The sequence below is a fragment of the Colius striatus genome, chromosome 3, assembly GCF_028858725.1.
Source record: "Colius striatus isolate bColStr4 chromosome 3, bColStr4.1.hap1, whole genome shotgun sequence".
Lineage (NCBI taxonomy): Eukaryota > Metazoa > Chordata > Aves > Coliiformes > Coliidae > Colius > Colius striatus.
The window spans coordinates 75387585-75409344 of record NC_084761.1 but is presented as its reverse complement, the minus strand read 5'-3'; the positions used below and the strand labels follow the sequence as shown (position 1 = coordinate 75409344).

General features: G+C 40.4%; 1 protein-coding gene across 10 annotated transcripts in view; it reads left to right on the top strand.

The window, feature by feature from the left end:
* Positions 1 to 18282, top strand: part of TBC1D1 (TBC1 domain family member 1) — a 112478-nt gene extending 94196 nt beyond the window's left edge. For all 10 annotated transcript variants that reach the window (XM_061992440.1, XM_061992441.1, XM_061992442.1 and 7 more), the window contains 5 exons: positions 5943 to 6187; positions 6631 to 6790; positions 11077 to 11246; positions 14335 to 14505; positions 16202 to 18282. In XM_061992440.1, the coding sequence (XP_061848424.1) occupies positions 5943 to 6187; positions 6631 to 6790; positions 11077 to 11246; positions 14335 to 14505; positions 16202 to 16402 (947 nt within the window). In that variant the 3' untranslated portion in view covers positions 16403 to 18282. The remainder of the gene's footprint in view (positions 1 to 5942; positions 6188 to 6630; positions 6791 to 11076; positions 11247 to 14334; positions 14506 to 16201) is intronic.
* The last annotated feature ends 3478 nt before the right edge of the window (positions 18283 to 21760 follow it).

The window sequence follows — 21760 nt, the reverse complement described above, 5'->3', positions numbered from 1 at the left end:
AGAGCTCCCTTTGAGGTAGGTTACTCACATTGACTAATTTTAAGCAGTAACTGACTCTTGTTTTAGGGGCAGTGACTTGGTCTGTGAAAGCACATGTACCATAGTCCATTGAGTTTAGTAGATGGAGGTTAGGAACCAAGGATCTTACATTTGAAGTGACTGGTGGGCTTCAGGCAGGTTCTTGGTCTTCCTGAGTAGAGTTTTGCATTTTTCCTCACATTTATTGTTCAAAACTCAAAAAAGTTCTTTCTAGTATTAGAAGGAAACATGAGAAAAGAAATATAAATGGTATGAAATGTGTTTTGGTGGGAGCAAAAGAGATTGTTTCAGGTAATTGTAACAGAGCAGTCTTCATATACCTCAAGAAAAGGATGCTGTTCTTAACCCTTCCTTTTACTTTTCCTGTTATTCTTCCTTTATCTGTTATTTTCCTTGTGTAAGATTGTCCTTTATTTGTTGGCTTTTGCCACTGCTAGACTAAGACACTTAACAAAACGCAGGAATGTTCAATAAGATCAAATGTCAGTATGCTCTGCAAAGTGAGGATCACTATTAAACTGTCTGGTTACTGCTGCTCCCAAATGGTTTTGTTAAGATCTGTATCAGTACCAGCAACCTCTCCATCTCAAAAGCTTCCAGAAGTGAGCCATTTTTTTGTAGACCTCACAGAGGTACTTTTTGGCATCTCCTTCACCTTCCCTTGTGAAGTCTGTCCTTTTTTCTCTCCGTTCGTGTCCCCAAGTAGCACATGGGTGCTCCTCAGCTGGGTTAAGTATTCTGTAGAATCTGTTTCAGTCATTAAAGCATTTCTAACTTGACAGTAATTACTCAAATGTATGTGATTGAGTCAGATGTTCACGTTCCTAACCTTTAGCGTAGCAAAAGGGTTTGTGTTTGAATGTGTCCTCTGTTTCAAGTTTATAATACATCTCTGGTACATACTAGAATTGGAATCTTTTACAGATAATCTACAAATAATTCTCATGAATATACAGGTGTGGATATATTTCAAGACATTGTTGTCTTCTTCCTTGGATATTTTAATTCAGTTTATTGTCTGAGAAACCAGAAACTGATGTTTTTCCAGGAGGATCCCATCTCTTGTGAGGGGGATAATCTCACAGTGAACTCGGTGTTCATTGTACTTTTCCTAATAAAGTAAAAAAAATAATAATGTCTTCAGAAACATGATGGAACTTAAAACAGGCTTGTGTTGTGGGGTTTGTGGTTTGGGTCTGAGGAGTTGTATGGGGCAGTTTAAGAGGTCCATAATCCCAAAGTTTGATTAAATGAATTTGCCATATGAAACACTCCATTAGGAGAAGTTGTGCAGTGCAAGTAACCAAACGTCATGTGATAGAACAATAAGAATGTATGGGAAAATCTGTACTTAGTTTAATCCAAATGATTAATACCTATTGTATTATTTTCACTTACAAAAAAAAAGTACTACAGAGTTGTCCTGTCACACTTCTGCTCTTTATAATTACTCAAATGTCATTTGAGTAATTATATTTTTCATTCCAAATGAAAGGCTATACCCCATTCTTCCACATAGAAGAACTGCATGATGAGGGATCACCTGTACCCAGAGCTGTCCAGGGGCACCTGTTTCTTAATAACTGAATGTGGAGACTGTCTTCAACAGGTGCTGATCTGTGAGAGGCTGTGTCAAGTTTAGATGGTCACCTAAACTTTATATTGTAAATTAAAATATTTTCTCCTTTTTTAGCGAGACTTGGCAAAATAAATCAAAATATCAAGGCAGTGCATAGAAAACAAGAATCTGGTGCGACAGGCATGTTTCTGCAGAAAGTGGTGTGACCTGAGTTAGGGAGAGTGGTGGTTGATGCCACGTTCACTTTAGCCTGTTTGGCAGGCCTGTCAGCTTTTGGCTTGGCACTGGGAAAGTGATACTGTAAGGAGCCTTGATGCCAGGTGGGAACAGGCAGTTGCAATGTAGGTAAATTGTTTTCCTCCAGACTTTGTCACATCAATTCCAGGAATTCCCCTGGATCACATAGCACCAGAAGCAGTCTTTTGTTTCTGAGATACATGTATGTGCAACCAGAGTTCATTCACCAGCAAGTACTTATCAGTCAAGTCAGCAAAGCTGGTGTTGATACCCCTGCCAAAGAAGTACCTCGGTAACAGGTGAATAGTTTCATGCTGGATTAGTGAATTGAACACTTTCAGCAGAGAAGAGAGGGGTAGGACAACTTGCGGGCAGCAGGAAGCACAATCTCTGTGGTTGGCTCACACAGCAGCCTGGGATTGCTGCCTCAGCAAACTGGTCATATTTTCTGCCTAGTTCTACACACAAACACTTTCTCATCTTAGTTGTGTGCTCTGCTTGTAGAAACATATTCATATGTGTATTGGCAAATTGGTAGCTTCACGGTGGTTTTCATGCAGTGTTGTTTTTGCTGGGGACCTATTTGTTAGCCCATTAGCTAAGAGAATGATTGAGCCCTATTATTTCAGTAAGATAAAACTAGGAAGCTGAAGACTTCTTAGTTTCTTAGTGATTCACACTGAAATAGAATAATACTGCACAACAGACAGCATAACTGGATGGGGAGCTAGAAGGAATTTGTTCTAACTTGTGTTCAAGGCTTAAGGCTATCCTTCAGGTGAAAGCACTTACTTCTCCCTTGAGAAAAAAATTATGTTCTTGCAACAGATGGTTATATTTTAAAAAGCTTTCCCAAATTAAGCTAAAGAGGTCTTGCTAACACAGTATTAAGCTAAAGTGGTAGTTGCTTACACTTGGTTGAATCCATGCCTATTCATCTGTAAATAGTGCTTTCTGAGAATGAGCACAGCAGTGTACATCTGGATGCAGAGGTAAGGCACAGCAGCTGCTTTGCTGTCTCAATTTACATGTCACAATACTATTCTGTTATATGGATAAGAGCAAAGCCACAGTTCCCTGAGGGCTCTTTTGTCTGTTTCCTTTTGTGGCCCCACCTGCCTCATTCTGGCGTTTGTAAGGTACCACAGTTCATTTAGAGTCTCTTTTCAGTGAGGCCAAAAGTTGTTAGCATACAAGTAAAAGCTAAAATTCTTAGTTAAGTCATTACATAGGGCTACTCAGAAGCAAACCAGCTTGTGAGTTTAGCAATTAAGCTTCTCCTTCATTTACTGCTTTTTAGAACTTTGCATTTTTATTCTTGCTCAGCTTGTAAGTTACCTTCATGACTACATGAAAGGAGCCTTGTTGTGTGCTGTAATAACAGAGGATTCCTTTGCAAAGGAACAAAAGCTCCTTCTCATTTGGAAGCTAGAAATATTTCTTATGTAATGTTCGACTCTGACAGCCTGACCAGAGGAGACCTGCTCAGGAGCTGAAAGCCAGCGTCCCACGTGACAGGCTAGAGCAGCTACCAGGTGGCAGAAGGACTCTGCCCCCAGCTTTGTCTTCTTGAAACAGGAGCTCTGATATTATCTGGCAGCACAGCAGCATTCCAGGAGCTAAAGGGTGGGGTGGCATTTAGCAAGTGGGCAAATGAAAAACAAGCTCTGCTTAATACTAGAACAAAAGTAGTATTCAAATATCTTCTCTGTTAAGATATTTCACAAGGGAAATCTGATAGGGGGAGGGGGGTTTCCCCTAAAATGAAAATATTCCCTTTTTGAAAAAGATCTGTAAAAGTGATGCCTTTAATGTCTGTGTTCACAAAATCACAGAGTGGTTGAGGTTGGAAGGGAGCTCTTGAGGTCATCTAGTCTAACCCCCCTGCTCAAAGCAGGGTCATCTAAAGCAGGTTGTCCTGGATCATGTTTGTTTAGGTTTTGCATACATGCATAGCTGGAGACTCCTCAGCCTCTCTGGGCAGCCTTAGCCAGTGTCTGGCCACCCTTATAATAGAAAAAGATCATTTTTTTCATAAGTCAGTTAGAATTTCCTGTATTTCAGTTTGTGCCCGTTACCTCTTGTCCTGTCAGTGGGCCCTACTGAGAAGAACCTGGCTCCTTCATTCCCTCCCACTGGGCATTTGTGCACATTGATAAAATCTCCCTGAGCTTTTTCTTCTCCACATTGAACAGTCCCAGGTGTCTCAGCCTTTTTTCACAGGAGAGACACTCCAGTCTCTTGATACCATCTTTGAGGCCCTTTGCTGGACTCTGTCCAGTATGTCTGTACTCTTGTACTGCAGAGCTAGAACTGGGCACAGTACTCCAAGTGTGGCTTCACTAGTGCTGAATAGAGGGGAGGGATCACCTTGCTCAACCTGCTGGCAATGGTCCTCCTAATGCAGCCTGGGATACCATTAGCCCTTTTTTGCTGTAAGGGCCCATTGCTGGCTCATGTTCAACTTGGCAACCACCAGGGCTGCCAGGTCTTTTTCTGCAAAGCTGCTTTCCAGCTGGGTGGCCCCTGGCATGTACTGACACATGAGGTTGTTCCTTCCCAGGTGTAGGATTTTGCACTTCCTTTTACTGAAGGTTCCTGTCAGCCCATTCCTACAGCTTGTTGAGGTTTCTCAGAATGGCAGCATTACCCTCTGTTCTGTCTACCACTCCTCTTTGGTTTGTATCATCTGCAGACTTTCTGAGGTCATGCCCTACCCCATCATCCAGGTCATTAAGGACCATCCCTAATCAGTGGTCAGCTAGCACAAATGCTATACACACCCTGTCATCAAGGGGAGCTGACAGGGCTTGGTCAGAAGCTGCCAGAGCTACCTTTAGCAGAGCCTCAGTCTTACTTGCCAGCAGCAGTACCCTCAGGTTGCCAGGAGTCACTTGGCAGTCACAAAGTATCCAGATACTCAAAAGCTCAAAGAAGCAAAACCCAGAGTCTCCTGCACAAAGTACTGTGTCTGTTGGCTGCCTGTTGGATATATTCTCATGTAATACGTACACAGTGTATATACCATAGCACATATGTAGCTACACAAATTCTTTGTATTGTAACAGATGCAGAAAAAAAGAGACAAACGGAGTTTTTAATCATTGAGTAAATATTGTGGGTCAAACTGATTGTGTAGGTTATCTAGCTGGATTGGTTTGGTTTAAGAACATGTGGGTCCCAGTTCTGTAAGAAAGTTTACAGATAAGCCAGTGTGGGGTGGAAGTCATCATCTTGTTCTAAAGCTGAAGGACTGAAAATGTCTCAGTTGTGGTCCTACAGCTCTGCAATTAGTGTTGTTTACCTTAGGCTGGGATTTAAAGAGATATGTAGATCCACAGCCCCATGCTACAAAGAGAAAGTTTTGCTCCAGCAACCATCTCACACACTTCAAGCACTTGTCACTGGTGCTGGTGCTCACAGGACACCTCCTGAAGCTGATTGACACAGCTGAGCCACAGGACAGAACAATTAACCCCATGAAAACAGGGATTTTTTTCCCAGGTTAGTGAACTGGATTGGCTCATGGAGGAGTCTGAGCTTTGTGGTGCAGGAAAGGAGAAAGGACATAAAACTGAGGGAGACCAAGGCAAGAAGAGGGGTGATAAGAGAATCATTTGCTGGAGGAAGAAACAAGAAAGGGAAAAGACCTCAACCCAGAGAGCTCAGATATTCTAAGTTTGTGCCTGAATCTTAATAGTTGTCTAAAAGCTAACACTTTTTAATCAAGAAAGAGGACTGTGTGACTCATCAAAGTCACTGAATTGAGTCTCCCATTATTATAGGCAACTAGCCCCTAAAAACCCTTTACCAAACTGATCAAGGGTCAGTCTTAAGAACCAAACAACAGACTGTCCCCATCCCCCTGACAACTCCTAGATCAATTTTAGAACTACTATAACAAACCAGAAGTAGAGTATGAAGTTGATTGGTTTGTATTGTTAATTTTCTGGTGGTCTTCCTGTGGCTTGACTCAAATATACCTTTTTGAAAGACTGTTAATTGGATAACATGCCAAAGTTTTGGTGAGGTTTTTCTGTTGTTTGTTTTTTTAGTTTTAAGTTGCTAACCTGAGCTGTTTTCACAGGGCGCACATTTCCAACACATCCGTACTTCTCAGCACAGCTGGGAACGGGGCAGCTCTCACTCTTCAATATTTTGAAGGCTTATTCACTTCTGGACCGGGAAGTAGGATATTGCCAGGGCCTTAGTTTTGTAGCAGGAGTTTTACTACTTCACATGAGTGAAGAAGATGCTTTTGAAATGCTGAAGTTTCTCATGTTTGACATGGGCCTGAGAAAACAATATCGTCCTGACATGACAATTTTACAGGTATGATTTCAGTTTTTCTAATAAAAGGATGCTAATGTTAAATCCTGATAAAGCAATGATGCAATATAGGCAGTATTGTCAAAATCTGGACTTGAACTGAAATTCTGTTATCAAAAATGAGGAAGGATAGTCTGGAAAAAGAATACATCTTCTTAAATGCACTGTATTTAAAGAGACTCGTGGGGAAACTACAAAAGCCATAAATAAACGTGCTGTTTGAGGTTCAAAATACCCAGCAAATATGCCTGGAGTAGGCTCACAGCTTACCCATCCTGGGTCATCTTTGTGGCTTCTGAGTATTTATTTTCTTCACACAATTCCACTCAAACATCAACTGACAAACGTATTTCCCTGTCTGTTTATCAGAGTGTGAAGCATGGCATTTGCTGCTGTGAGTGTTGGAACTTGTTTACCTTTAGTCTCATTGTTCTTGTTCCATGCAGATCCAGATGTATCAACTGTCTCGACTTCTTCATGACTATCATCGAGATCTCTATAACCACCTAGAGGAACACGAGATTGGCCCCAGCCTCTATGCTGCTCCTTGGTTTCTCACCATGTTTGCCTCCCAGTTTCCCCTTGGATTTGTGGCCAGAGTGTTTGGTAATGCTTCATAAAACTTCAGTCTCTTCTTTTTGAAGTCTTGTTATCTTGTAATTAGAAACAGTGTTGTTATCCGACCAGGTTTCAGATACCCAGGAGAAATCATTTACTTACTGGTAATGAACAGAAGAACAAAACATGGCATAGAATCATAGAATAATTTTGGCTGGAAGAGTCCTTTAAGATCAGAGTCCAACCTTTGTCCCAACCTTATCAACTATCCTATCTTATGAACATGCAGTATTTAGAGTAAAATGGAAAGAGAGAAGGAAAGTCTGTTACAGTCCCAGTCTATCTTGATTTTTTATCCATATTGTTACCTTTTCCCACTCTGTAATCACTTGTATAGAGAATGTAAAATTCAGATGTCATGAAGGTATGGTGTTATGACAGTGGCACTTTAACACTGATAATTAATGAATTTCAAGAGATGTAATGAAGACATCACCTGAGAAAGATGCTCATTTGCTCCATTAGCATTGTCTCCAACAATGACAGTAGAAAATGATTCTGAGGATTGTCGTTTTAAAACACAGAGATAGCTCTTGCAGTTTAATCATGGGTGTAGTCTGCAGAAAAACAGGGCTTTTAAACTAGTGTTTGTTATCCTTACAATTTTGGCCTGATTGATAATCTCACTTTCCAGAAATGTTGGGAAGAATGTGGAGTTTTTGCTCCATAGTCACTTCTGTTACCTGTTTTTAGAATCTCCTGAAGTAAACTGTGGTTCTTTAAATTCCAATAAAGAATTCACCTTGATGCTGTCTTAGGGATGTGTATTTAATGGATTATTTGGTATTTGAGAAGATACTTTATTTCCTTTTCAGTTGTTTGGGTTTTTTTTCACTTCAATTATGTGTTAATGGATTATCCAGGATGAGCAGAGTGGACTGGAGCTTCCGCACCCCCTGTTTCCTCTCTTGTAGTGAGAAGCTGTTTTCATTTTCCATAATCGGTCTCACTTAGGAGATGTAGTGAAGTAATTATTAGGGAGTTAATGTTGATATTTTCCTGACTTAAAAAAATTATAGTCTCGTCTACAACATTAACAAATGATGAATGTAGATTCCAGGAGGAACCAAGAAGAATCCTGTCCTGTTTCTGTTTAAGGACATGACAAAAGTACTGCTAGAAGAAATCTCAGTGAAAAGGGTGGTATTTAGCTAAGTAGAGCTCCATGTTCTGTGATGAGCATCTTAACTCCAGGAAAAAGCCTTTTTCCTTTTTTAAATTTCTCCTGGAAGAGTTCAAAGTAGGCTGATGTGCAATGATAAGTATCTAGCTGACAGTAATAATCTGTAGGAATTAAAGGAAGTGCTGTATGCAAGTGTTATGTATAGAGTTAATAATCAATTCATCTTTCAATTATTCTTAAACATTCATAGGATTGTACATAAGAGTCTTTTAATTGGGCAATTGACTGCAGTGAGGGTATAGAAGTGCCTTCTGTATCCAGGATATTTGGATTGCTGCCCTAATACACAGATTAGTATTTTATCTGTCACTGGAGGATTGTAGGGCTTTAGAAAGCAGACTTTGCAGTAGAATAGAAGGCATAGATAAATGATCTTCACAGAACTGATGTCAGGTCAAGAACAGAAAAATAGATGTGACTGTAACTATCAGCTCTTAAAGATGTCCAATATTATTTAGAAAGTCCAGCATGACCAACACTTGCAGTTTTTATGTTTTCAAGGTATTTAGAAATTTCTTTAAAACAATGTTTGCTGGAACTATGTAAGTTGAGAACATTGGACATTCTTTTACATTAGGTGAAGATAAGATTTTACTCTCTATGCAACAGAACAGAGTGCACCAACCTAAAAAAGGCTTGTGTTGTCACTGTGCTGTAAGCTGTCGTTAGCAGCGTGACCAGTTAGGATCTGAGCAGTTGTGACCCATGTGTTCACACACTTGTGCAGAACTTGGTGACTTTTTCATTGCTCACTTACCAAAACTCTTGGGATGAAGGATTGTTGCCTTTTAATGTTGAAGTAACTCATCTATAGGTTGCTAAGGCTGTAAGATTGAGCTGCCGGTTTCTAACGTGGTATCTCTGGACCCTTGATATTTGACGTCTCACTGTTATTTAATAATTTGTTACTGATCACTTCCTTTAGATTTCCACAGAGTGTGCTTTTTGGAAGCATCTTACAAGCAGTATTGTAAAAGTAGGCTAGAAAAAGGTTAACCCAGAGAATGATTTATGAGTCAAATAGCAAAACTCCTTTTAACATTTTCATTATCTGTCCAAACTTTTGACACTTCTCTGGAGCAGAATCTAATGAAATTTCTGTGTTAACAAAGATGTGCTCTTTAATAACTCCCATTTTCTTATTAATGGAGGAGACTTGTTAGAATAATGTTCATCTAGTTTCAGGATCATAGATAAAACTTGAGTTTATTTTACTTTTTTTAATGCTGTAGGCTGCCAGTCATGCTGACATTCATTTGGGTGCCTTCACTATACTGCTGTTGGCTGGCAGCCCACTTAACAGGAAGCGTAGGGAGTGGATAACAAACAAGTCTTTGTTAAGTACTTACTGTTTTAACTGAGACGGGCATTTCAGCTGAATTTTACCAGCTCAGCTCATACAGACATTCCTTAACAACTTACAGGTCACCTAGAGTTAATCTATGTGTCTTTATGGGGCAGGTGGTGAAGCATAAATATGCGTTATTTTCAGCTCTATGGGTTTTTTGACTTCTTGTTTCCTAGCTGCTCTTCAGCATTCCCTGTCTAAATACAGACCTTTCCCTTGAAAGCATTTTCCCATGGTTTTCAGTCTCAATAGAGAGTTGAGGCATATGTCTGCACTGTTACCACTTTTCAATCATTCCTGCTGTTGGACTTAGCATTGAGTCAGAATTGAAGAATTTTACCCTACTTTTTAGGACAAATGGCAACAAAAGTGCCAGCTCAGTTCTAACTTGAGCTTTTATTTCTCAGAGAGTAGTAGTGAAATGAGTTACAGCTTCAACATTAAAAGCAAAAGAGCACAAGGGGGAAATTCATTGTGATACAAATTTGGAAAGAGGTTGCTTTTACTAGGAAATGCAGTTAGCCAGTGTTTTGCTAGTGGTTGTTTCCCTTACTGTGTAGTGTTGCCTTTTTCTCTCTGTTTTTTCTTTTAATTTTTTTTTCATTAAGATCTGCTACTTATTTTCTGTCACTGTGCTGCTTGGAAGTGATTGTGGCTTCATTCACAGCTTCACAGAGGAAGGAAAGAACAAAGAGAAGCCCTTTAAAAATATATTTAGCAAATATGGAATAAACCTATGGTATCTTTTCTTCCTTTTCCACCTCCATCAGTACTGTTTCATGTGTTAGATGCTTTTGCCCTCAATAAAACCAAGAGTAGATTCTGAGTTATAGTAGCTGGAAAGTGAAATACAGGGCAATGATGCTTACGCTGTGGACAGATGAGTTTGTGAAGATAGGTTTCTTGTCTGATGCTTTCATTGCAGTCTTCTGTTTCTTTCCTCTGTAAAGACACAGGCAAATTGTGAAGGAAAAGAAAAGAAAGGAAGTGGCATTGAAAGATCACTATATACTGTGGTTTCAGTGTGTTTGAATGTATGCCAGGTGCTGTTGTTGCAGGGCCACCTGCAATATTAATGCCTAAGCTGTATTACTAAGGTTTCAGGGTACTTATTAATGTAGTCATTAGAATATTAATGTAAGTGGTTGAGACACATACTAAAAATAAGCACATGCACATGAAACTTGAGGCTGCTGGCAAGTGCACATTTAGCCTCATGTGCTCAGTGTCTTTCAAAAGTGAGATTTTTTTTTGTAGCTTTCTCCACCAGATGAGAAAAGATCATAACTGCAGCTCTTTGATTGTGCCCTCAGGTCTGGAGTTTTTTTTCTTGTGTTAGGATTTTTAAATTACATTGCAATTAGAATTGTGTTCAAATTCAGATTCCCACGAAAGTCTTACAAAAAAAAAGTTGTGCACAGAAAGTAACAACACTGACAAACTTCACTAACTGGTTTATTGTGACTTATCTTAAAATAGATTTGGATTTTTTTGGGTGTAAACTCACTGAACAAATTAGTAATTGGTTGTGTTAGTCAAATATGCTATTCACAGTAATAATCTCAGTCCTACAAAACTTCTGAAGCCATAGCAACAGTAACAAGAGCATATATCTGGCACAGTGTGTCTAGCCTCCAGATTGCGCCTATGAGAAGCTGTTATCCTTGGGCATTTTACTGATTTAATAGTATTGTCTAAAGATGTGCTTGCTTGATGTATTCTGTTTTTATTTTGTTTTCACAGATATGCTCTTTCTTCAAGGATCAGAGGCTATATTTAAAGTGGCTTTAAGCCTTCTGGGAAGCCACAAGCCCTTGATTCTGCAGCATGAGCACCTAGAAACTATTGTTGATTTTATTAAAAACACGCTTCCCAACTTGGGTTTGGTACAGATGGAAAAGACCATTAGTCAGGTATGAAATAATCTGAACATATGAGTACCGTGCAGAGGAATGCTCTTTTTAACAAGTTCTTAACAGAAAAAAAAACCCCCACAACAGTGTATTGTGTGACTTCAAGTTGAGAATTCTGTTATTGTAGTACTGAAGATGTTGAAGACTTTTGGAAGCATATGACTTGTGTAGTACCTCTGTATTCATACATCTGCATATTGGTTATGGTCACTTTATGAAGCCTTTAGTGAAAATTAGTTTAAGTGGACACCGCTTGGTTACTGGCAGCAATATTACAGTCCATGTGCAGTGCATTCCACAAAACCCCAGCAAGGTTGGCTAAAAGCTTCCCAACTTTTCCTATCTCCAAAGAATCTTGATGTCCAAGTCTCCTTTCAGAAGCAAAAATTGACTTAGAAGAGCCTCATGGATGTTGACCTTAATGAAATGAGAAGCCTCCTTATGTTGACTTCGTCCTGGCTTTTATGGTGGTGGTGCAGAATGTTACAACAGTACCTTTGTATTTCTGGCAGTAGTACGTGGCGTAGTGCAGTCTCTTGCACTGACTCTAGACAGCGAACACTGGGAATCCTTGGTATACCATTTTTTTCTAAATGACAGACAAGGAAGAAGATGCACTATTGCCAAGCTAGCAGAAAGCTCCAGACACTATGGAGTGTGGAAGAAATCACATATTATTGCAGTTAAGGCTTGCCTGTTTAGAAATCTTAACTGTTACACTTGACATCTAATTTGCAGCAGGCAAACAGAAGGCATGTTTTAGCCTGTTTTCTGAAGGCCTTTTGTGTCCCAGGATGTGGAGGGTGTACTGTGCAGAACTGCAAATGCCTGTCGCTCACCAAGGGCTACAGGAGATCTGAAAAGCCTGTGGCCTGGTAAAGAGAGCAGGCGGCAGCAGAGTGCTTGTGAGGAGCTCCCTTCTGATCCCTGGCAGCGAAGGTTTCAGGGAACATGTGCTCAAATTAGGATCAGAAAAATTGCATCTAGGGCTTGATCTCAAAGGAGGGGAGAACTAGAAAGCCTGTGTGAGGAAAAGGAAAGCAAGTGATTTATAGGAGGCAAAGGGGATTGCATGTTATCTGCCAGACTGAAAGCCTGGAGTGCACAGCTCTGCGGAGATTTGCTGTCCTTCGGCAACCTGCAGAAAACCATTAGCTTTAGGCAGAAGGAGGTAGAGATACTCTGTTTATGCAGCTCTGACTGCTCTAAATTTAAAGTGAGTAGGTAAAAGTGAGTTGAAGGGAAAGCAGTTCCTTTGCTTTGATCAGGGCTGCCTTTGAAGAGAGCAGTCCATACATAGCTCCTGAGCTAATCCCCATCCTCCTCACGCCTTCTGCAGCGGGGCCTTTGGTTTGCGTGCCCTAACGTGCCTTCAGTTAGCTAGTTTTCAAGTCAAGCTTTTGATTTGTCTCATGTTTACTCCCCTTTTCAGATTTGATACTTGGGGTATGACAGCAGGGATTTCCCTCTCTTCTCCAGAGCACAGAGGCTGGAAGTGGCAGAGGTCATGAGAGGAACTAGCATTCTGCCCTGCTGAGTTGCACTTTGTTTTATTGAAATTCCAACAGTGTGTGTTCTCAAGAGATGCTCAGATCTACAGAAAATAGAAGTTCATGTGTGCAATCAAACTGGAATTAAAGTTGTATTTCAGCCTTTTGTACTTAGATGCTCAGTATGGATGTTTCTACTGCTATACAACTATGAGAATTTTTTTATAGCATATGTAACAGCTGTCAGAAACATACTGGAAACCAGTGTTTTCTTGCACTATAATCACCAGTTAAATTTCTGTAGATAAGCAGATGAATAAAATGGGAATGAGTTCTTTTTTTTCAACAGGTATTTAAGATAGAATTTGATATTTGACTAATTTCCAAAAGTATTAAAGTACAAGGTGCTTAAAAATAAAGAATATCCGTCGAAATTCTATTCTTGGTCTCTTTTCCAGATGCATTTTTAAATCAACTTTTATTTCTACAATGTCCTGTTGATCGTCACGCTTGTTCTTGTAACTTACTACCATCTTCACTGCTTTCAGAGGAGGTTAATAGCTTGGGGATATTAGAATCATATTTCCTGAATAATTTAAAGGTAGATGTTCACCAAAACCTAGAAAAAAAGGAAAATACAATAGCAGTTGTTTTCCTTTGGCTCACGCTCTGCACCTCAATTTATTTATCTGCTTTTGAAATAAAAGGTTTTCTTAATATTCATGTATAAGTCCAAGCACTCATTTCAGTGATTCTGATAGTTAATAATAATAGAAATTTGCTTTGACATTACATAGTGTTTCCAGTAAGTGTGTTAGTGTAAGGATGGAGCCAGGCTCTTCTCAATGATGTTCAATGATAGTACAAGGGACAATGGGTATAAACTGGAACACAAGAGGTTCCAAAGAAATATAAGGAAGAATTTCTTCACTGTGAGGGTAACAGGACACTGGCACAGGCTGCCCGGGTGGGTTGTGGAATCTCCTTCTCTGGGGACGTTCAAAACCCACCTGGACGAGTTCCTGTGTGACCTACTCTAGGTGGTCCTGGCAGGGAGATTGGACTAGATGATCTTTCAAGATTCCTTCCCATCCTTAAGTTTCTGTGATAGATTGTATTGTTTCATTCTCTGAGACTGCTGTAGAATCATAAATAAACCTAGCAAGGTTTCCTGGTTTTCATTTAACGCTTTCATTCTATTTAATCTTACACTGTGTGTGGCACGTGAGCTTGGAACACATTTTTCTGAAGTGATATCTAATTCTGAGTAGGTCTAGGAGGTGCATTAAATTTGAAAGCTAAAAAAGGAAATACCCTACAAAGATGACACTTCTTGAAAACTATAGTGTTAAGTGATGTTGCTGAAGTCAGGCAGCAAATCAGTAACAGAGTTTTCAAATAGATCCAATGCTAATGTATTGCAGTCTATTGCCTCAGTCTTGCCATTTTCAGGTAGGAAATAGGAATGCCAAAATATAAGTCCTCTTTTTTGCTATTCAGTGATTGACTATCTAAGTCTAGACCCATAGATTCTGAAGCACTGAATGATCTCTGGTTTTGATATGCACAGTACCTAATAATGTTTTTATATACATCAGGTGTTTGAAATGGATATTGCCAAGCAGTTGCAAGCTTATGAAGTTGAATATCATGTGCTTCAGGATGAGCTTATAGATTCATCTTTAAATGACAATCAGAGACTGGATAAATTAGAGAAGGCAAACAGTAGCTTGCGCAAACAAAACTTTGAACTCCTGGAAGAACTGCAGGTAAAACTTATATTCTATTAATATTCCAATTTGTGCCCCTTTCCAGAAGAGAGTGAGTGGTGTTTGGTCTAGTGACTTTTAAGCATAGCCACTTGCAATTTTATTTAGTTTAGCCTTTAAGTGGAGAAGAAATTTTGAGAGGGGGTGGATAGAACATATACTTGCAATTAGCAAAAAGTTGATTCATCACACAATCTCTTCCCTTGTAATCAAAATCATAACTGCAGAAGATGACTAAAAATGTACAAAGTGCTTTCTCAGCTTCATTTTTACATTTTCAGTTGCTGCTTTAGTACAGCAGGGATACTAGTCTATCATGGGTGGGAAAGCTAATGCCAGTGTCACAATTTAGAGCTACATCAGACGTGGGATACATGGTTGATAAAGATATGTTTCTTCTTACAAGATTATTTTTTTAACTGTTCTCCAGATTGTTTAGACAATAGGTGAAATAATAATTTCTAATAGATGCTTGGTGCCTGCTCAATCTACAGCTTTTTCAGAGGCAGTACACCTGATCTCTGTAGGAATCATTCTTTGCTTAACTGTTCAGGATGTCAGCTCTCTGGCAGCTTTATAGCATGACATTTGTTATAAAACTTTTGACCATGCACTTGATTTGATGGAGAAAGGGACATCAGGCTCTAAGGTTAGCCTTAGAGAAGTCCAAAGAAGAGATACACCTTTGCAAGATATTTTCATAAAGCCTCAGGCACATGGGAAAGGAGATGGTTGAATGTAGCATAGGGGAGAGGGATTTCTGGCATGACATTCAACACATGATGTCTTATAGACACCACATCTTTCACCCCCTCCTGCCCCAAAGACTCTGCAACCCTAAGCAGTTTCTTACAAAAGATCATCTCCGCCTGAGTGCCAGCAAGTCAGCACCCAAAATCATAGTGAGGAACATGAGTGTCTGTTGTGTTAGAGCAATCCCTTTGTCTTGGAGGTGGGCTTCATCAGCCTTCCTTTCCTATCGTGAAAGGTGACCTTTTGTTGGTGGGAGAAAAATGTATCACCAAACCATGTGAGTCATGGTTTGGCAATATTTTGTCCCAAAGTCTGAGCTCTTAAACCCACCATAATTACATGAAGGGCAGTGAACTCATCAGAAAAACAATTATTTCCCTGAAAGCCAAGACCATCCAGTGCTCTTGTCTCCAAATGTTATGGAGTGCTGAAACATACTGCAGTAAATCCCCTTCTCCCCATTTGCCTTCAAATCTGACATTTGTTTGCCTCGATGAAATGAGGATGCAACCAACAGGCTGGTTTGTCTTTGCTTTGGAAAGCACATGAAGTCAACAAAAATGACTGGCCAAAAATGCTTCCCAACTGACCCATACACAGGCCTGTCTTAACTTGCAGTTCTTTGGTATATAATTTGCAGAGTTAGTTACTTTCTAATTTCATTACTTTGCATTATATTCTGAGCTAAATTTTTAACTAATCAAAGCAATCAAGTTGAGAGAAGGAAGTTTCTTGTTGTAGACAAAACCATAGTTGGAGTCTAAAGTATGTGGATCTGATAACATTCATACTTGCATTTACCTTTTCATTCTTTCATCATTTGGAAAGTATTTTATATGTATTCATGTATCTCAAAAATAGCTTTGTTGTTTTCAGTTATTAATGAATTTTCTCTTTATTTTTCTTCCTCTCCTCGCGTCCTCCTTTCTTCTTACTTTGAAAGGTGGCTAACGGAAAGATCCAAAACCTGGAGGCCACAGTAGAACTTTTATTGACCAATGAAGGCAAATTGAAGCAGTCCATCCTCACTCTTGAGCAGGAGCGAGCAGCTTTGCTGAAAGCAGTGGAAGAGGCGCAGAGCAAGATCGGTGATGTAGATGGGAAGCCTCTGCTTACTAGACAAGAACGTGTGAATGCTGACTGACATTTGCAGTTGTACTGGAGCAGAGAAGCTGAGCAAGAAACAAAGGGAAGAACTGGGTCTTTTTGTCATGATCCATGAGGATTTGACATTGTCACCTTCACTGTACATGCCTTACTGTAGCAAAGCAAGATGTGGGCACAGTGGCTTCCCGTATCAGGGAAGCTGATGTCTTGGGGAGAAGGCTCTTCTTAGTATGTAGAGATGCTACAAACAGTAAGATGCCACATAATAGTAAGCAAGAGAAACTTGATAGTGCGTGCAGACCTACACAGTACACTGTAAAGATGTCATGGATTCCTCCGTAAGTGCTTCTAAACCTAAGTGCTTTGTGCTTGTCACAGGTTTTGTTTGTGTGTAGATCACCACCATGTTAAATAGCACATCCTTTAGAAGGCCCTTTGAAGAAATGTGGCAGCATAAAAGCTTTGAATGGATGCCTGCCCCATTGCAGCCATGCAGTGGTAACATTTACAGAGAGTTTGGTCGTGCAACTTGATATATTGTTCACAGTAATTCCCCTACAGCTTGACATGGTCTTATTACATCTTACACTTCAGAAAATTGCTTCCTGATGCTTGAAGGGGTCAACCCATTGGACTCCAGAGAGCAGGACTTCGTCATATGTAACTATACATATTTGGGGGGTTGCCATCTGTTTTTATAAGTACATTATTTTAGCATATGTTTTAACAACCATTAATTTAGTGTATTGTTAGTTGGCATTATCTGATAAACATATTGTATATAGTAACTGCATTGTGCTTAACAAAATACACTGATGTTGGTTTGGTGAAACCTGTGACTCTTGCAACATCATACAAGGATTTATATTCAGACTCTTCAAGTTTCGTCTTATTTATTTCTGCTCTGCTGTGTGATGTAAGACATACCTTTGCTGGCAAACTGATGCCCACTGTCATTTCTTTTCCTCATTCTTTGGTACTCTGTACCTACCAGTCCTCTGGAAAATGTTGTTCTTTAAGACTTTCTGAGCTAGTGGAGGCATTTCAAGATCTTCATGTTTTTGCCAGATTTGGTATAAAGGGTATGGCAGTTTGCGTGAGGACACCTGTTTGGGTTTTTTTATAATGTATCTTTTGAGTAAGGTTACACATGTTGAAAAAAAAAACACACAACCCCCACCCCCAAAACACCTTACTTTCCTTAACACAATGAAAGTAGCTTTCAGGCCAGTTAAAGCACCACTGCTACAAGTGCAATAATATCCATAGATATCCAGTTGTTTGGGTTTGCTTCAGAATTAAGAATAGTGCCACCGTTTTGTTCAGTCCCCAGGCACAGAGTTGATAGTCATCAGTGTTTTCTTGTGGTGGAGATTCACACAGGAGATGTGAATTTATTGTATTTTTTTCTTAATTTGGTGGTTTTATTTTTACAGTTTGAAAGCACAGAGTTTTCTCTGACTGGCCATGGAGAAAATGGTTTGTTTTGCTTTTTGCTTTTCTCATGCAAATCCCCCTGATATGTTGTGGTTGTAGTTTACTAGGAGAGTTGTAACATTCATCTACTGTGCAGAACAAATACCTCTAGTAGGTCACAAAGAAAAAGAGAATTTACTCTTCAGTTTCTAGAAGATTTGTTTGACTGTCATGTCTTAAATATATCTGGTTCTTGCAAATCCACTCTGTATTCACCTAGTATTTAAATTCCAGATAAATCAGTTATTATTAATCCGTTTACCTCTTAGGCTTCTGTATTTATTTGGAAATCCACATTGAAGCTCATGCTTCATGTTTAAAATGTTGTCATAATGGACCTCATACTGTTAGAGCACTCAGTAACATTGCATTTTTACAGTATAGTGCCATAATTCATACGCTGACTTTTTAACAAGATCAATAAAACCAAAAAACAATCTATGCCCACCTCTGTGTTTGGTTTTTTTTTTACATTCAAAACAAAAACGTTGGATGACAGTTCAGAACCGTGTACAGTGAGACTTTCCCTGAAAATACACTACCATCTGCAGTGGCTAGTAATGAAAACTCTTAGTCCTCAGACTCTTCTAAACATGCTGGGGATCCAGTTGTGATCTTGGGACTTGCATCTGCATATGTTGACTAAGATGAAGTACATTTCATCCAGAGATGCCTTCCTTTTTGGGATGTTTTGCATCTCTGCCAGTGAGTGTAGTATAGTCTAGATACGTGTCTATTCCAAAGCCTGATATTGGTGATTTATGTAATACCAGGAGGAAGCAAACTTAAGTGACAGCCAGAGTCACTGCTCTCAGAATATATAAATATACTAAATAAAATGACAGGCAACTTCTTGCTTCTGTGACTTTATAGATGTCATTGTTTCATTGTACTAGGGTGTTGAATTTGCTGTGGGTACAAATGAATTTTGTATTTGTACATACTCAAATCAATATGATTTTGTTAAATATGCAAATGTCTGGCAAACTGAGGGATCATCCCAACCACTGGTCCAAGATCTTAACAGGAATGAAATCGTTGGTTTCAGTCTTTCTACTGCTTACACTGAAGCAGTTATTGTGGCATGATGCTTTAGGATGTCTTTCCCCATCCTGTACTGATTTTTATCACGAGACCTCTCCAGCTGAAGGGGCCAAAGTGGAAGAGTACAGATGAAGGTAATAGCACCCAGTTCCCAACTTTGGAAAATGGAATATTGTGTCCAGTTCTGGGCTCCTCAGTTCAAGAAGGACAGGGAGCTGCTGGAGAGAGTTCAGTGCAGGGCCACCAAGATGATGAAGGGAGTGGAGCATCTCCCTTATGATGAAAGGCTGAGGGAGCTGGAGCTCTTCAGCTTGGAGGAGACTGAGATGTGACCTCACTAATGTTTACAAATATGTAAAGGATGGGTGTCAGGAGAATGGAACCAGGCTGTTCTCAGTGATGTCCAACGATAGGACAAGGGGCAATGGGTACAAGCTGGAACACAAGAGGTTCTGAAGAATTATAGGAAGAATTTCTTCACTGTGAGGGTGAGGGAGCACTGGCACGGGCTGCCCAGATGGGTTGTTGAGTCTCCTCTGGGGACATTCAAAACCCACCTGGACAAGTTCCTGTGTGACCTACTCTAGGTGATCCTGCTCTGGCAGGGAGTTTGGACTAGGTGATTTTCAAGGTCTCTTCCAACCCTTAAGATTCTGTGATTCTGTAAAAAACTTAGGGCTTTTCCCTTCTGAAGTGTGAGAAAGAAGTAATAGAGCCCAGAGCCAGTCCCAGATACTTGCATTCTTCTCTGACTACGTTCTGTAGCTGAGCATCCTTAAGGATGTTTGAAATTAGATCTCCTATTAACTGAGCATTAACAATTTTCATTACATACTGTCTTCTGTGGGAACACTAGTGTCTAATTCAAAGAATGTTCTAAAAACAGTAGGCCATCCGCTGGCCCTCAGCAGGAATCACAAATGAACCACTCTTGGAAAAGGCAATTTGATGTATCAGTTTCTCAGTCTCACCTCTCTAGTGTCAAAATCCCCAGGAGTGATGCTTAGTTTTTGAAGAAAATAAAAAACAGTGAGAGGAAAAAAGAAAATGGAAGGAGTTCACTTGTCCGCAGAACTTGGGCTTCCAAAGGTGCAGGGCAAAGGCAGCAATGTGTGCAGTGTGAAGTGTGCGTTGATGCAGTAGTGCAGAGAAAGGTTAGCCTGAAATGTTCACAGAAGTGCACTGTTCTTGTTGCATGCGCAACAAGAAAAAGGCAACTCCTCTACAGTCACAGCAGTGGAAAGCACTTCATAACTGGAGGACCTGCTGTGGTGTGCTGCAGTCACACTTTTCTGATGTTTTTTTTTCCAGCTAGTGCAAGTGGTAGTTTGTGGCAGGTGCTTGTGACTGCCTGTGCTTTTGGCTGTTTGATCTGCTTTTATATTTTACTCTATTATCTGTTTCCAGAGGTCATTACTTAATACAGAATGTGTGAATGATGATACAGTGCCTGTCATGTGGGAATGTCATAGCACTTTCATAAAGGCACATCTTAACACAGGTCTTCCCTTGTTCAGAGTGAGAATTGAGTCACAAAGAAGTTCGATGACTTATACCAAATATTTCAGTTTCTCACTGGTTGCAGGCACTGAAATCCAGGTCTTCTAAGTCATAGTCAAACTGTCTTGAGTCTTGTCTGAAGGATTGTTCCAGAAGGTCTGTAATGTGTACTCAGTAATGACACAATGCTCTGCTGAAACAATGTGAAATGGGAAGTGCAGTCACTGGAACCTTGTCCTTTCCTGACAGCTGTACATCCCTCCCCCCAGTAACTCTCACAGTCCAACTAAAACACATTGTCCCTTTACCAGACACCTGTCACTCTCCAGCTCTTGCTTGATACAGTGGAGCAGGGGCACTACCAGCGATGCTGAGTAGCAAGGACTGTAGTTACAACATCACCAGTCAGCCAAGATTCCTGGCAGGTTTTTTTTTTCCAGAAGTAGTGGTAATCTCTGATAAGAATTGCCACTGTGTAGGACAAAGTACTGAAACTACAGCTAGTAGGACTCTGCATGAGGGACAGTAATCTACACAGAGCAAAGAGGTAAGCGTAGCTGGTATTTTTCTGCTTTGGCATCTTCCTCCACTGTCCAGTGAAGGAGATGAATCCTCTTATTTTTTTGTTGGTTTTTTGTTTGTTTTTTTTTTTTACTTCAAGTCCACCACACCAACTGCTGCAGTTCAACCAAAATAAAACAGCCTGTCAAGTCAACATGGCAGAGCACACCAAGTCAGCTGGACAGTGACAGTGCCCTAAGTGCATTCCCTTCTCTTCTGGGGCTTTGGTTGCTTAATTAGACAATGCAACTTGGATAATGCAGACATCTAGCTTTGAGGTACTTTGGCCTCCAGCAGCTTCTGGCCTCAGTGCCTGCTGGCCTTTCAGCCACTCAACAAAAAGCTGGAAGAAGCCATGTGCTTGCCACCCTCTCTGAAGAGCTGTACTTAAACTGAGGCTCTTGTGCTTGGTCTCTGTCTGAGCTATGTTGCAGGCACACTTGCATCAGGCCACGTGCCCTAGTTGATCCTGACCTATAGACTTGGCTTCCTGGTTCTACCTTAGACCTGCCTCACCACCGGTAGCCCTGTCTGGTGACCTGGACCTGCCTTTCTTGTCCTGTTCGGGTGTTGTGGGACAGACCCTGTGTCAGTCAGTTGCCCCTCTTGCCTGCCCATCCCCCTCGGCTCCTGGCTCACTTCCCCTTCAGAGCAGGGCTGGCCCTTGCTGCTCTCCAGTGCACAGCCCCATAGCACAGCTCAAGTTACATGATTATGTTGCTTCTGCTTCTAGTGCTGGGCTGGTCAGAGCTTGTTTGGGTGTTCTGCATGCCACTGCTCTTCATTGAGCAAGCAAGTTCTCTTAGAGTTTACT